The sequence below is a fragment of the Anopheles merus genome, chromosome 2L, assembly GCF_017562075.2.
Source record: "Anopheles merus strain MAF chromosome 2L, AmerM5.1, whole genome shotgun sequence".
NCBI classification, from domain to species: Eukaryota; Metazoa; Arthropoda; class Insecta; order Diptera; family Culicidae; genus Anopheles; species Anopheles merus.
In genome coordinates, this window is record NC_054083.1 from 45151244 (window position 1) to 45167491 (window position 16248).

General features: G+C 45.5%; 1 protein-coding gene across 5 annotated transcripts in view; it reads left to right on the forward strand.

Annotated features, from left to right (window-relative positions):
* Positions 1 to 13270, forward strand: part of LOC121592552 — a 34689-nt gene extending 21419 nt beyond the window's left edge. For all 5 annotated transcript variants that reach the window (XM_041914124.1, XM_041914123.1, XM_041914122.1 and 2 more), the window contains 11 exons: positions 1603 to 1884; positions 2439 to 2567; positions 3954 to 4027; positions 5877 to 5977; positions 7877 to 8125; positions 8235 to 8344; positions 8703 to 8923; positions 9256 to 9352; positions 10068 to 10213; positions 10472 to 10708; positions 12377 to 13270. In XM_041914124.1, coding sequence (XP_041770058.1) covers positions 1603 to 1884; positions 2439 to 2567; positions 3954 to 4027; positions 5877 to 5977; positions 7877 to 8125; positions 8235 to 8344; positions 8703 to 8923; positions 9256 to 9352; positions 10068 to 10213; positions 10472 to 10708; positions 12377 to 12547 — 1817 coding nt within the window. In that variant the 3' untranslated portion in view covers positions 12548 to 13270. The remainder of the gene's footprint in view (positions 1 to 1602; positions 1885 to 2438; positions 2568 to 3953; positions 4028 to 5876; positions 5978 to 7876; positions 8126 to 8234; positions 8345 to 8702; positions 8924 to 9255; positions 9353 to 10067; positions 10214 to 10471; positions 10709 to 12376) is intronic.
* Positions 13271 to 16248: the final 2978 nt, after the last annotated feature.

Consider the following 16248-nt stretch of genomic DNA (forward strand, 5'->3'; position numbering starts at 1 on the left):
AGAGCAAAGGCTGGAACATCTACTGAGGCTATTTGGATATTAGAATGATGTACTGTAGTATCGAAACGAAGACTATGATCATAAGTAAACAACCCCGCCGACTTGCATTAATGCCTATTTCCCAAGAGCAAATACCAAACTGCATATAATTCAATTGAGTCAACAAAATCTTGAAGATCCCAATGTCGATAAACGGAACAAGACATCATCAGTCTGATAGCCCCTACAGAGCTCTGCAGTGACAAACAAACAATAACTTAATGCACACGGAAACTGTTTCAGGAAAGGTACCTTAATAAGATGAAAACTAATCGCTCGCAACTTTTCGCACAAGCTTTACCCCCACTTTTCTATCCTATCAACGTGGGTACCGTTGAAAACCAAACCAATATTTCCTTTAGCGAACCAAAACTTTTCCCCAACCTGCAATTGATCTTTACCCTCCTCGTTCGGGTTCCGCGAATGTATGGAACGTTGTGTTTTGAAATTGATGAAATGTTTGCTATGCATCTTTCGGTACCGTACGGCACGCATCCAGGCACACGGTTGAACGCTGGTTGGTAGTTTGTTGATGTGTACTTTCACGCTCACTGCACCATTCAATGTTCCGGTCCAACCGAGAGAATGAGAGCGGGAAGTAATAGTTGCTCGGAAAGATCGTTAAGTTTCCTCCAATGCTGACGGAAGGCGCGTCAGCAAACGCGAAATTGACTTCCCGAGCGAAAGCTCCTCCCGCTAACTGCCAGGGAGCCAGTTGCCCCCCCAAACGGGGTGTCATTTCTCAGCGATGATTATGTTTTCACAAGACCCAATCCCTTCCCTTTTCCCAAGGTGAGCGCGTGGAAATGCTGAGAAGATGAATCGATGATGCCTTCCGAAGGGTGTGGTGTGGGATCGTTGGGAAAGGTTGTAAAATGGGGGTCTTCTGGCTTCTCCCGGGTGCTTAGGGACATTCGATTTATCGTCTGGAAATGCAGATTGATTGATATTGGCACGGGTCGGTTGTTAAATGAAAGGGGAAGATTGCTAACGATGCCAATAAAGCATCGTAATAGCGTTTCGATCGAAAAGTTTCCGCTGCGCAGTAAGCAATAGTTACAACCATGTCAGTGCTCAGTGTGCGCTTTGTTTTATGACTTCCAACAGTTTGTAAGAAGCTTTCCGTTAGTATGTGTGTGTGTATGTGTGCTTGTTGACTATTTCAAGAAAATTGTTATTTTCTCGCTAGACAACGGGCCATACCTTCAACGCACACGCGTCCTGTTCGCATCCGCGCGAGAACCAATCGTGAACAATGTTGGTATAATACCTTTGTAAATCGCGTAGATTACATCCATCGGTGTAGTGGGTAACGGTACGAGCCAGGCGTAGAATTGAATTGGCCAAAACCGTCCCACGTAGTGTGCTTCTCCTTGGAGAACTTGGAGCATCGGCAAGTAAACATCATTACACGCGGTGCTTTCATGTGCTGCCCTCGCTCGACAGAAATCAATCTTGCGCAAACACGATCGTGTGCTGCACGAATCCTTGCGTTGTAATGTTTCGTTCTGTGTCTTTTTTTTGTGTTTGTTGCTCAACTCTATTCTCCCATCCCAATTCCAGGCATCCACGGACCGAAGGGCAAACAGGGCCGACCGGGCACGAACGGTACGCCCGGCACGCCGGGCATCAACGCGTGGAAGGTGAAGGTGAACGATACGTTCTCGAACGAGCTGCTCGTACCGCCGTCGATTGCCGGCGCCGGCACGGTGGAAGCACTCCGGCCCATCATCGTCCACGAGGGAACGCACCTGCGGCTACGGTGTGCCGCCACCGGGACACCCAGACCGCACGTCGAATGGCGTCGCGCCGATGGCAAAACCATCTCCAACGGTGCATGGGAAGGTATGTTGAGCGTGTGTTTTTATTCTCCCGGGTTCTTGCTCCCAGCTCCTTTAGCTCGCGTCGGAAGTTTGTATCCTCTGCTGTCGAAATTATACTTCACGGAAATGGCTGCACTTGACCGGTACAAGCGCGCGCGTTAGAACTGAAGATGCGGGCCACCGTTGTGGGTGAAGTCACCGAGCGTACCTTCTGGCTGGCTGGCTGGCAGCAGCAGACAATAGCGAGACTTAATAGCATTTAGCCATGCCAATAATGGAGCCGCTTCGACTTCGTCTGGAGTGGACGGACGTGCTGCAACGCGTCCCCGGTCGTACGATGCGCTCTTCCCTGTCGTACGAGGTGAACGGTCAATGCACCAGTGAATGGGAAAATTTCAACGAACTTCATTGAAAAGTCCACGTTCCCGGGTTCGTGCGAGCGCCCTGCGAGATTATCCCGTCCCGACACAAGCGCCCGCCAGAATGAACGCGCTTACCATGACCATCGTTCGAAAAGTCACTTTACTGATCATGTGTGTGTGTGTGTGTGTCTTTTTCGTTTCCTCTATTCCACAGCCACATCGATGGCCGGGCACACGCTCAACATAACCAAAATCAATCGCGTGCACATGGGCGCGTACCACTGCCTGGCGGACAATGGCATCTCACCGCCGGCGAACCAGACGTTCAACATCGAGGTGCATTGTAAGTTTCCCAACCAACCGTCCCTCCCGTCATTACCCAACCGCTCTCCTCCCAGCAGGCTCTCTTCTCGCTTTTGTGGTTCACTACAGTTTTCTCAAATTGTCGTGCAGCGAGCTGGAAGAAAATCACTTTTCTGCCCTCCGGGAAGCTTCGCTCAGCGTGGGGTCCGAGGGCAGGGTCGTTCGCGGCAACTGATTGCCAATGGAAGCGCAAGGTGAAATTGTTTGCCCTGGCAACAGATCGGAAGTACCGGGTTTCGAAGTTTCCAAAGACCTGAGAGTCCGCTTTTTGGGGAGTGGTTCAACCGACGGATCATGTCGCTGGGTGTTGGGCGAGGGCGGTGAGCATCACTTGGTAAACACGTGTGCTGCTGCTGGTACTGCTGCCGATTGCTATCGATAAAACAATAGTGGTGCTGTAATCTGGTTATTGTTAAGATTAGGTAGCTTAGCTTCGAAACCAAAGTGCCCTTTGCTGAAGTTGTTGCAAACGACGGCTAAGGAAGAAATGGCGTTTGGTGGGTTTTTTCCATGCCCTTTCACGAGTAAATGGGTTGGCAGCTTATGGTGGTGTGGTCGTAGTGGATTTATCCGCTTGAACGGGCACCACTGAAACCACAATCGGCTTGAAGTTTAGTTTAACTATTTTATTGATCGTTTTATGAGCTAATATTACCTATAGGGCAAAACATAACCAAGATAAGGAATAGAAGGTTCATGGTGCAATATGTTGCGAAGTTCGTGGCATTACAGAAGATCTTTATTGATCTTTCGGGAGGTTAGAAATGTAGAATAAATAGGTACAGCTTTGTTAAAAGCTCAGCGTGTTACTTCGCATGCCATAAACTCAATTTCTATCTCATTCATTCATCAAACTAAAGATTTTGAAGTTTTCATTGGCGAGTTCACTAAGAGACAGGGAGAAAAGTGTTTTTTTAATGCAGCTCTTAAATTTTATGAATTTATAGGTAAAAATGAGTAAATTGTGAAGTTTCTCAACGGTTGCAAGACAATATATTAGTAAAGCAATTTGATGTGTTTTTGTTTGGATTCAACCGGATTTCAATATTCAATTCCTGCTCAAGATCTAACGTTTAATTTAAAATTATTATAGCTTAGTAATGTAAGTAACGTTCGTAAAAGTACTTCTCCTTCTATGTAAGACCAAAAGCAAACATTCTCCAAGTAAGCATGTTGTTGTAGTTTAGTCTTGAAATGGCCATTTGTTTAAGATGAAACAAGAAACTCGCTTAATGTTATTGATACTTTTGATACTTTGTCTTTGTTTTTGACAATCGTCAATTGAGCTGTATAAATCACAAACATTTCAATGCTTATCCTTTTCTCACCATCTGCCTGTTTTACTTTTTTTCCCCCTCTCATACAGTCCCACCACTAATACGGGTGAGAAATCAAATGGCGTACGCCGTGAACGGCTCGACGGTAACATTTGTCTGCGAGGTAAGTAGCTGCCAGTAGTGTGCAGTTAAGTTGATCGCTTATGGTTTTTGCCTCATTTTTCTTGAACCACCCGAAGAGTATGGGGGAAGGGGCTTTTCAGATTTAATGGTCCACATTTACAGCGGGATAAGAGTGGGAGCGTTTTATTCGTTTGATTGATTTCAGGCATGTGAATGTCGGGCCCACCGCAAGGCTCTGGTGGGAAATGTTTCAAATGATAACAAAAAAAGCCCCCCTCCCTGATAGCATTTTGGCAAAACATGCGGAATGAAATAAAATCAATCACCCGCTAGACAAACGTGCTTTCATTCCGAGACTGGGTGTGTATGTGTTTTTTTGTGTTTCTTTCGCCAAAAGCTTTAGGCCATTTTGTATTAGGGTAGTCGGAGTTAGACGGTGAGCAGCAAAAATTACGAAACATAAATTTTCGTTGCCACTCTTTATCTTACTCGAAAGCGGCGAGGTGGGTAGTTTTTGTTCCCCACATCAGCTGGAATGATTAAACGGTTATGCGTCCTGCTGGAACCGCTGCTAGTAAATGGTATCGATCGGGTGCGTTCGTTTGGTGGGGTTATTGCGGATTTTCCAGCAGGCCGCCGCCCAGGTTTGAGGCATACGGCAAATTGATTTACCATCATAAATCTTATTAAAGCATCTCACCCCCGTCCCCGGTGAGGGACGGGTTCTGCGTTATAAAATGGCACGTACTCAGTTTTTCTTGATTGTCATTCGTGCAGTTTCGCCGTGTGTGTGTGTGTGTGTGTGTGTGTGTGTGTGTGTGTGTGTGTGTGTGTGTGTGTGTGTGTGTGTGTGTGTGTGTGTGTGTGTGTGTGTGTGTGTGTGTTTGCGTGCGTCTTCTCCTTCCTCCGCTTTTGGCCTGATCTCAAATCGGGCTGAATCTAACTGAACACATCCCCTTCACATCATCATTGCTGGCGAGGCTTACGAGGAGCGAAATAGAACGTGCAATGAACTCATAAATCTAAATTGAATCTTGAGCTCACTCCTCACAAGGAAGGACAGGAAGGAGAAGGAGCAAAAACGTGAAGCAGCAGGTGGTTCACGAGCCTCCAAGTTCACGCAGAGGGTTTTTTTTCGTTTTATCTTACTTTTCTTGGCTGGACAGTGTTGAACCCTCGCCCACACCATATGAGGATAAGGATGGAAGTGTACATGCGCTAGAATGTCGTTGCCGGGATATTTAGAAGCAAAATTATGAGCAAAAGTTGAAAGACTGTTGTACGTGGGCGCAGTGAAAGTCGCCTTAAAGACATAACTTTAAGGCATGTTTTCTTTCGGGTACTGTCGTGGTGAAAAAATAGGAAGTAAATATAGCAGATTTGGTCCGAATTTTCCTAAGATAGCTTTTACCATGCCAATTTTGTTAGTGTAGGTTAGGGGTTTGTGTTTTTGGTTCAATGATCAATGAGTGAGTTCTTGGAAGGGCAGATACGGGAACGAAAATAAGTTTGCGCTGTCACCATTGGGATCATTGGTTATCATAAAGTACCACTGCTTCAAAGAAAATCGCGACATCAATTCAAAACAATTTCCATTTCAATTCGATAATCCCAAAGCATCGATCCGAGCATACGCGCTGCACTAATATAATATCGATTTGCAGTATTTCACCTGCCAACATGTTATTATTATTCATTTACACCATTATCAGTTCGTTATATTGTCTCCGGCCGGTGCTGCATGTATGTGTGTCTCTCTTTTGCTTTCTCTGTTTCTCTCACGGTTCGTGGGTGTACAGCAATCATGGCCGGGGATATGTCCATCCACCCGCACAGACAGACATACCATTAACATTCCAACCGTCGTTATCGTGCACTTGTAATTACAGATCGAGGCGTTCCCCGAGGCACTGAAGTACTGGGAACGGTTCCCTGGTGGACGACTGCTCGAGCCCGGTGATAAATTCCAGATGGAAACCCATTACGATGGGTAAGTATGAAGAGGTGGGAGAGGGAAAAGCAGTGATAGGACGGGGGAAGGGAGATATGTGTGTGTGTGTTTGTGTGAGTATGTACGCAAGCTCATATGGGAGCGGATTTCCGACGTTATATCCGATCGATATGAGCGATGTCACTGTAGAATACATACAAACACACACACACACAGACACTACAGGTTGGAGAAGCAACATGAAAATATATACATGTATGCACTGCACTTCCGCTCCCCCACACCACCAGAGCACTGTCACCGAGGTTTCATTTAACAACTTCATGGCTCGTAAAGGGAGAGATAGAAAACAAAAAGAAACAATACTTGACATCCAGCAGGCAGCCGGAGCATGGAGGAATGTTGAAGCTTAAAACGGAAGTTTGCAGTTTTTTCCTCTCACCCATTCTGGGATGGTAGGAATTTAAAATGGTGCATTTTTTTCCATTATTTTACATTCCACTACTGGCACTGTATCGGTTGTCGGATGCAAACCGTTAACAAACGTTAACCTTCCACCGAATGTTTGGCGATCTCTTTAACGGAACGGAGCAATCGGGTTGAAAGAGAGACTTACAAAACGATGAAAATTCCTTGTGCATTTCGTCCCACAGTCAGTCAGAGCCAGTGACATTGAAGCCAGTTTTACTGCCACCAAGATCAGACTTCTTTCTACCAGGTCAGGCCAGGACTGAAAGTTGAAGTTGGAATCGGACTCCCTTTTTTCCTGTTTGCACCACTACAAATGAGGGGGGATGGGGTGAAAGGTAATTGTTTAGCCACTACCTTTGGCGGATGGAAGAAGAGAGCACAGCTTTTTTTATAGAGCAGAATAATGTGCATTCCAATCGTGGCATATACTTTTTCAAAAAAAGAAAGCTAGGAAAGAGTGCCGAGCAAATAGTGAGAAGGAAAAATGCTATCAAATAAACTTTTTCTAGCACTGCCTAGAGCATGGTTGGTTTTTGTTTGCGTTAGCAGATTAATTAGTCCGACGCTGGCAACTCTTGCCATTACTTCCTTGGAACATGGTCGTGGAGTGGTCGGCATAGGGCATTGGCAGAAAGGAGATATCAATCTGAGTGGCAGCTTTACTCAGTTGATTCATGGAATTAGGATGAAAATAGAAATTAAACACTTTCTTTTTCTTGTAACTGGCCTCTAGTTGACTACTGGTTTCAAGCATTACCTGTTACGACGAGAGTTAAACTTTTTTGAATAACAAGACTTGGACCTGCAGACCAAGATATCTTCGATTTAGAAAGAGAATGCACAGTATCTAGTATCTGCTGTATCTAGTTTCGTCATTAAAGCTTTATCAGCTAAGGATTGGATAAGACTCCACCAAATCATACAACTTCACGGTAAAGCTACGATCCATGTGATCGTAAAGAGATGCATCTTCATCTTTTCATGCAACTCGCTAGACGTAGACGTAGAACGTAGAACGTAGACGCTGACATTGTAATTCACTAAAAGCAATTTGTTCAAAAGAGAAGATTTGTTGAATACCTCAAAAAATCATTTTCTTTAGTTTGAATTCGTAGTCTTGTTTGCTCCAAGGTTCTCGAATTTGCTTGAATTTTGCTAGTCAAATGCTGTTTCGATGATAGCTTTTCCATTTGCCCAACCCATACCCCCATTCTATCGAGCATTGAATATGACAACCTCTCCAATGTCGTGTCAAAATGGGCAACTCCTCCCCCTCCCAGGGCAGAACGTGTTAAACGAATCCTGAAATTAGTAATTGGATTTCCTAAGCAAAGAAAGCCCCAGCGGGCGGGATCCGGAAGTGCAGATGTCATTTCCTGTCCGACCCGTGTACACGAAGTGCCCAACAAGCTAGACTACTACACATCACTGTACTAAAACAGCAACAAAAAAACACCTTTCACGCAGGTACAAATCAGTCATGCGGTTGAACATCACCAACATCCGGCCGTCCGATTTCGGCGAGTATCATTGTGTCGCGAAGAACGAGCTCGGCATGACGGAGGCCGAGTTTCATCTGATGGAGCACTCGCCGTTCATCATCCGGCCGCCCGGCTCGACCGACATCAACGTGTACGGTACGAAGCCGCCGGAAAAGGAGTCGTACGAGGACATCTGCGGCCCGCCGACCACCTGCCCGGAGTGTCCGGATCCGAGGTAATTGTGACTGTGCGACTGTGCACCAAATGCAAAATCATTTCCGGCAACCAGTAGTCACACACTCTAATTTGTGCGGTCATCTATCCGCCCCGGGGCGGGACTCTAGGGACTTCAAATGCAAGGACACGATCGTTTCGCTGTACGACCTGGTGGGCAATCTGGAAATCAAACCCATCGGGAATGTGAGCTTCACCGGGCTGCCGAACCGGACAACCGGTGAGTGTGATTGGGGGTTGGGCAATTATTTTTCTTCCCCGATGCGTTTTGTGATGGGTTGAGGTGTGTAATGTGTTTGACGTGGTGTGTGAATCTGGCATTTCCTCGAGGAACTTTCTTCTGTGAGAATGGGCCACAAATGAAGGCTTTGGCTACCTGAAGGTTCTTTATATTAATTCCTCAAAGAAAGTAAAAGAACTATCGGCACATACACACACAGTTTGACATTACATTACAGTACAACCGAATCACCAATTACAAATCGCACCGTTGGAGAGCTAATTAGCAGCAAATTAGCAGCAGGTTCGCTAACACCGTACATTTCCGTTTCGCGGGAATGGTTTACACGTTCCGACAGACTGTGTCCTGTACGCGGTCGGTAAGCCGGTCTACCACAAGTACACCGAGCAGCTGTACGGTGCCTGGCTGAAGGATCCGGCCGCACGGAACGATGCGATGGAGAAGAAGGTGTGGGCCACCAGGGAAAACGACACCCATCGGCTGTTCGAGTTCGCCAACAAAACCACGTACCGGAACAACGTGGCCACCAAGACGTACCGGTTGGAGCGTCCCTTCCGGGTAAGTGTGGTAGTAGTAATCGGGAACGGTCGGTAGAAAATCGACGCACGACGTCGTCCTTGTTACCGGGAACCAATTATTGGGGAAGAAGTATCAAACCGCGCCACTGCTGTAATTGGATCACTTGCTCACGGGACCGGTTTCCGTAGAAACCGTACCGATCTCGACAACAGTTTGACAGTTATGAAACGTCAAAAACATGGCAACTAGATTAGTGGCCATGTTCGCGTTGGCAAGCGATGCTTGAATTCCACCTGTTTTTACGTGAGATTGCCCAACCGTCTAGCGCAACGCTTATCCTTTTCTCATTCAATGTATATCCGTTTTTATAGGGAAACGCGCACGTGGTTTACAATGGGTCTTTCTACTATAACGAGCGTAACTCGCCCCGCATCATCAAGTACGATCTGAACGTGGAACGACAGACCGGTAAGTACCGGGTGGTATCAATCGCAAGTTGCATGCTTTCAATGTTTCATTTTAGTCTGACAATAGTTAGAAAATGGTCAAAGAGGCCTTTAAAAGGGGTTTATTTTGGATTTGGATTTCGTAGAAAGATCTACATAAATAAGTAGTGTTGAAAAGAGTGAAATAATTATGGTAATGGCATTCTTAGTAATTTACTCTATAGTTTATGTCTTCCGGATAAGCCTTAACTACCACAATTGACGTCAAAAAAATATTGGTCCAAAGCACATTACTTGTAACCAGTATAAAATGCTCACCCGTGCTAAATATTCTAAGTAAAGCTTTCAAGCTTACCTTAGTTGTTTTGTAACCAGTTTAGGTTGCTAACATTTGGTCAGGTTCCCAGAACCATTTCATAGAGTACACAACATCCCATGTCCATTAGGGCCTTAGTGTGGGGTTATATTCAGCTCGTAAGAATTCTTTGTATTGTAGTAATCCTGTTGTTTCCCATTTCTCCTGATAATGCTTTTGTTTTACCATCCTCCTCATGTGGGAACAATATTTTAATACATTTTCGGGAAAATACCATCAAAACTAAGTTTTATGTGGGTAAAGTAAATGCAACCCTCTTCTAATATGGACTTCCTATGTGGTTCCAATTTCTGTCTCTCTCTCTCTCTCTCTCTCTCTCTCTCTCTCTCTCACTCTCTCTCTCTCTCTCTTATTTCGACAGCAATGAACGAGCTGGAGGGTGTCACCACGAACGGTTCCAATTATCTGTACACTACCGAAATTAATTACATGGACTTCAACGTGGACGACAATGGACTGTGGGTAATTTACGGGACGCCCGATTCGAACAACACAATGGTTGTCAAGGTACGAGCGAGATTAATCATTTGTTTTCCCAGTTTCCTCGGCGGGAAACATTTCTTTCCCTTGGATGCTGTGCACTCCACTACTACCGTTAGGGGCTCCTGGGGGTTGACAGTTTCGAGTTTGGAGTCGGAATAGAGTGCTAACGCTCTCGACCGAATCCCCCAGGGGGGGGACAGTTGTGTAACGGAACGTGTACTGTGTGTCTTAATTCCTATTCTGTGCTTCCCTCGTTTTCTCTGGCTCTCTCGCTCCCTCCAGCTCAACGAAAACAATCTCACCGTACAGTACGGGTGGAACATTAGCGTAAATCATCACAAGGTGGGCGAAATGTTCATCGTGTGCGGTGTCCTGTACGCGATCGATTCCGTCACGGAGCGGAACACCAAGATCCGGCTGGCGCTCGACCTCTACCACAGCAAGCTGCTGGACGTGAGCCTTGCCTTTACGAACCCATTCCGCAAGACGACCACCGTGGGGTACAATTTCAAAAACAAGGTAAGTTTGAGGGTGGGGGCCGTGTGGAGAGATAGTGGTGTTTTGGGAATTTCTTTCCAATTGCGGAAGCGACCGATTAGACAGGCAAACGGGGAATTGGAGCATGAAGAAGAGAACACCAAAGCAGAAAAAAACTTTACTACTGCCAACGGATCCTGTCCTGCCGGTAGTTGTGCCGTCGGGCAGGAGCTGCACCTTCTTCCTGCTACGACAAGTATCTATAATTAATGAGACAATCAGTTACACAAGTTCTGGAGGGAGTGTCTGTGTGTGTGTGTGTGAGAGAAAAACGGAATGCGAGCTTTTGTTGGTTTTTTGTTGTTGTTGTGCTTCCTCTGTTCCATCCCAATCAGGGATGATTCTACTTCCCATAGCGCAAAGCACTAGTTTGTTGCCCTTTGTTTGATGTTGTGGAATTACTGGCTGGAAATTGGACACCATCCAAAAGCAGAAACGATGCAGGCAAGAACCAGCATGACAGTGAGCAGCTGCAGGAAGGGTAGGGAGCAAAAAACTCTGCCGTTCCCTGTGTAACTACAAGTAATGACGATACCATTTAGTTAAAAGAGAACAAATGATCTCAAATTTGATGCACTATATCTTGCAGCTGCCCTCGGGGCGTACCTACGGCCGCGCCGTTGGTTCCATTTCCCTTCAACTTCTACTATGTTTGTTGGGAGGAAATGATTGTCCCCTACTGGGGCTGAGGGCGATGCGATGACACACCCACACACACACACACCATAGCAATGAGTTGCTCGACTTTGATTTAGTAAATTGTAAATCGTCGCATTTGCTGTGCTTTGCTTTGCCCACCCTCGGGGAAGAAAGGACTTCCTTGCGGCTCTGGCGCAGCTGAGAGACGCACAGCCAGTTAAAATGGTTTTGATATATTGCATTACTTATTTGCATACCCAATTGTGGTGAGGTTTTTAGGGCTCTCTAGAAATCTAGCATCGCTGTTTGATCCATTGTACCAGTGCAAACCGGGTGGGAATTTCGTTTGATAATTTAAGCTTCTCCTCGCTTTCCCTCGTGTTCTTTCGTGTGTTTGGCAGACAGAAATGTACGAAAAAGCTCTAGGGCAAGCACCATTCTATTCCAACTGTTGGGTATTCCGAGTGGCTACCCCCGGTACGATTTCTCCCGGGAGGAAATTAATTTCCTTAGATCAACAACTTTTCTTTGCATCTATGGGAAATCAAATTAAATTGGTTCGTCCCGAACCTGGCCCTGTTCGGCCACTCGGTGTGGCAAGCTTCTAGCCGTTTTTTTTTTTCTCTGCTCTTCCGTCGAGAGGGTGTTTCGCTCACTTCACGCAAACGAAAGTAGCCTAATCAAATATTGAACTTTGAACACGGTCGAACTTTGCCTGGGTTGGCGAAAAAGAAATAAATATTCCTCCCACATTCGTACACAAACACACATACACACGCACACACATATTCAAAAGGGAAGTAAACAGCGAGCATCAAAGGGCAGGAAGGTTTTTATCGCTAACAAGTGACTTCTTGTGATACTGTATCCTGCTTATCGTACGTTTTCCGACCCTCAATTTTGTCCTTTCCTCTGCAGAATTCTTTACTAAACTTGTTCCTCGTCTCATCCATGTTTTTTTTTTTGCTGTTCTTCTTCTTCTTCTTCTTGTTTCCTGCAATCCTCCAACAGGAACTGTACACATGGGACCGGGGCAATCAGTTGACCTACCCGATACGGTACCACGAGATAGGCTACAATACGACCGCCACCGAGAAGGCGGACGACGGCTTGAACCCGCAGATGCAGACCGGATACGACATTTACAACGATCACGACGCCGAAACGGAGGATGTACGCTAATGCGGCCACTGTCGCCTGGGGAACGGGAGAAGGGAGAAAAGGACACATGACACATGACAGGTCGCTTCACTTTCGCTTAGGCTGCGGTTCCATTCCCTTTTTGTACAGTTGTGGTGTTTTTTTTTATGTGGTGGGTTTTTGATTTTGTTTAGAAACACAAGGTTTTTCCCTCTTTTTCTTCGCATCGTTGGGTAAAATGCAAATCTTTTGCCTAGTACAGTCCGGCATCGTAGTTTGACAAACTTTTTCTTTGCCTCCCCCTTCGACTGGAGGACACATTTATATGATGGTGAAATGTCCGGATATGGGTGGTGCGACGACAGATAGAATTTATTCGATCCCCCTCGCTCACCATGTTTACAAGAGCGGGCGGAGAGGAAACGAAAGAAGAATAGAAAAACAAGGGAACGACTAGGTGAAAAGGAAAATGGTAGAAATTGACGTGAACATATTTTGAAATGTTGGTATACAAAGCACATACACATATATACAGATGAAGGGAGAGAAAGAAGGTATCAAGTAAAATCAACAACAAAAAAAAGAGACAACCAAAAAAGAACAGATAATCACTCCAATGGAAAAGTGAAAAAGAGAATTAGGACTTGAAGTTTTCTTACAACAAAAACAAAGCAAAAAACAAAACAAACAAACGCTAGGTATTGTAAAGCAAAGGAAGGAGGAAGCAACAACAGGTGTAAAATAAATAAAAGTCTAAATTCAGAAGAAAACAGATGTAACAGATGATTCGCTGAGCCCTGCGGGTAAAATAATCGTTCAAATGTCGGGAAAGAAACGGGTTAATTAAAACAAACAAATAGCTACCGGAATGCTGAGAAGCAACAGCTTGCTAATCCTCCTTTTTTTGTGTGTATGTGTTTGATGGTATCCGTTCGTAACACCGGCTTCATCTCTCGCCGTGTCTGTGGGTTTTTCGTTCGGGTTTTGGGCTTTTACCAGCGTTCGGGTTTCGTATGATGATATGGTGTGGTTTGCATGTACTCCCCCTTTGCATTTCAGCGCTTTGCTGTCATGACGATAGCCGCAAAACCTCCATCATCAATAACTCGCATCCGGCGTGTGTATGTGTGTGCGTGAGTTTAGTGGTTTGGTCGTCCGGACGCTGTGGACAGTTTCGTGAAGCGTGTAGGTACATGTGTGCGGAAAGATTGGGAGCTGAAAATGTAATTAAAAGCACAACGATAACACTAATCCCACACAGTCAGCGTGTGGTTGGGTAGAGAAATGTTTCCTGCGAGATGTTATTAAGAGGATTTATCGATTTTTGCATTGTATACTGTGTCTATTTTTGTCTATTTTTACGCTTATTGGGTTTGCTCTTTTTATATCCGAAACATTAGTCATAGTGCTTCTCTAAACCCTGCGTAAATTGATGGACTCGCTAAGGAACATTACCGCACAGCATAGCCGACTTTGATTAAAAAGCTTTTCCGCGTAGAGCTTTCACTTGTGATCTCGATAGCAACCAAATGTCCAATCATTTTTAAGGAAAGGAACACTACTAGCTTTGCAAACGCTCACTTGGAACCGCTGAACCTGCCCGAGTGCGTTGCGCTGCAATCAATTATGTTTGTAATTAATTTCACAAACCAATCAATTTAACTTCCTCGTCAATTGTACAGGCGTCCACCAGCCCCGTGGCGTGGCCATGGTCGCTGGGAAACCATAATGAGTTTTTAAATCATTCTCTCTCCCCCAAATCATTATCATCGTTGGGGCCGAGATTCGGTGAAGAGATTCCGGCAGGGCATTGATTCACTTTCAGTTGACTTAAGGTTCATCGGGCCTGTTGGAGGGAACAATTGTTTTTGTTGTTGTTGTTGGCTTTAACACTTTGCCGTTACTGAGCGCCAAGAGCCAATGCGGGCGAATATGCTATTATTGACTTAACGCCTTCGGATTTCGGCAATCTGTTCCGGCTGCTAAGCTTTAACCTTCAGCGCTCTCATCACCGCGCAGCCGAGGGGAAAGATTAATTGATGGGCTTGATACTTGATGCCTTTGGTGCGGTGATGGGATGAGTAGCACCATCCTCACAGTCGCTTGTTTCAAGCGCACAGTAACGGCCCGCTCGCGCTCGCTTACTGGGAACCATTTTTGGCACGAGTCTTCGAAGAGCCCTTATTGACAGATTGATAAATGACCCTGTGCCACGGGACACGATTGGATTCTTGTTGGGTCGGGTGGAGAGGTGGGCAAGAGGCGCTAGGGAAAGGGGGGAAGTGGCGACTTTAAGAGTTAAATATTTGCCCTCCGGTCACTCTATCTCTCCCTTGGGTTGAGTGCTATTGCGAGAGTGCTCGCCAAGAGCAAGTTGAAGGTAAGAAGCGCTTCACGGCAAAGCTTCAGCAAACCATTATCGAACAGGCTGCAGATGTTGCGCGGCAAAACTATTCAAGATGCTTTACAATTTATCATCATATTGTTTCATTTTTTGTTATCATGCTGCTCTGCTGCTTTCGCGTTGAACAGCAACTGCAATCCGTCTCACTTCAAGCGTTGACAGTAATGGATGCCATTTTTATTGCTACCGACACTGGTTCGGCGGCACAGCGTGTGCGATGTGACATGTGACGATGACGACCCGGTTTGCTGTGGCAGTAAGTTTGAAGTGAACCCCAACAAGCAACTAAAGCAAAGAAAACCACGGGGACAGCAAAAAAAAACTATCAAGCAAAGAACAAATTTTCGCCGGTCCAAGTTGTTTACAGCACGCAAGATAGTGCACGGCATGATAAATCGAGCCTTTTAAAGTGTGATCCCACCCCCTACTCTCCGGCTAAGCTGCTCTTAACGAGTACTTCTTTTTCTAACCATCCGCAACTGGAGTAACTTCTACGATTGTGCTTGGGGAAAAAGTCATTCGTTTCTAGTACATTTCATCGCTTTGTGTGGTGCGGCCCTTGTACTACAACAGCATTACTTACAATCACTGATGATGATCATCATCATTCTCATCATCTTCCCGGGTGAGAGTTTAGCAGACGCCAGCAAGAAGCAACAATCGCCGGAGAATGGATAAAGGTCTCGAAAACGAAAACGAGCGCCTCTCGGAGAGTGTGTGTGTGTGTGTGTGTGTGTCTGTGTACATCATTGTGTTTATTCTTTCCTATTTCGCTAACATAATTGTGTTCGAGCGGCTCGCTGAGGGAAAGGGGATGTTACACCCAGGTCAGAGTTTGGTTATTTTTCATTGCCATTTGCCGGAAACAGATCCGGTTCGCTTTGCTGGTTCATATGTTATACCTTTTTTCTCGTTTTTTTTGTTGCCAAATGAACAAATAGAACGACTTGGCAAGAAGAACTATAAGTGTGTGTGTGTGTGGCTTCAAATGGTATTGCCCGGGGAACATGTGTTGTTCTGTAAGAGGCTAAATCTTGCTGCTCTTTGTCTTATAAAAGATGAACAGAAACTAAAATGGTGCATGGGCTCTGGGTGTGGTAAGGTGAAGGCAAAGACGATGGGTTCGGGTGATGCGATGAGCCAAGATAATAAACCATTTTGTGGTGATGGTGGGAAACGAAACGTCTCACACTACTGTTCTGCAGCTCAAATTGTGTACACTTGTGAAGGTTTGGAGGTTGGTCGTGTACGGATTGATTGTGTGCCGGAAAAGGCGGAAAAACAAAGTTGTTTAATTTACTCTACATGGCACAAAGTGTTGATGCCGCTCATGGTAAGT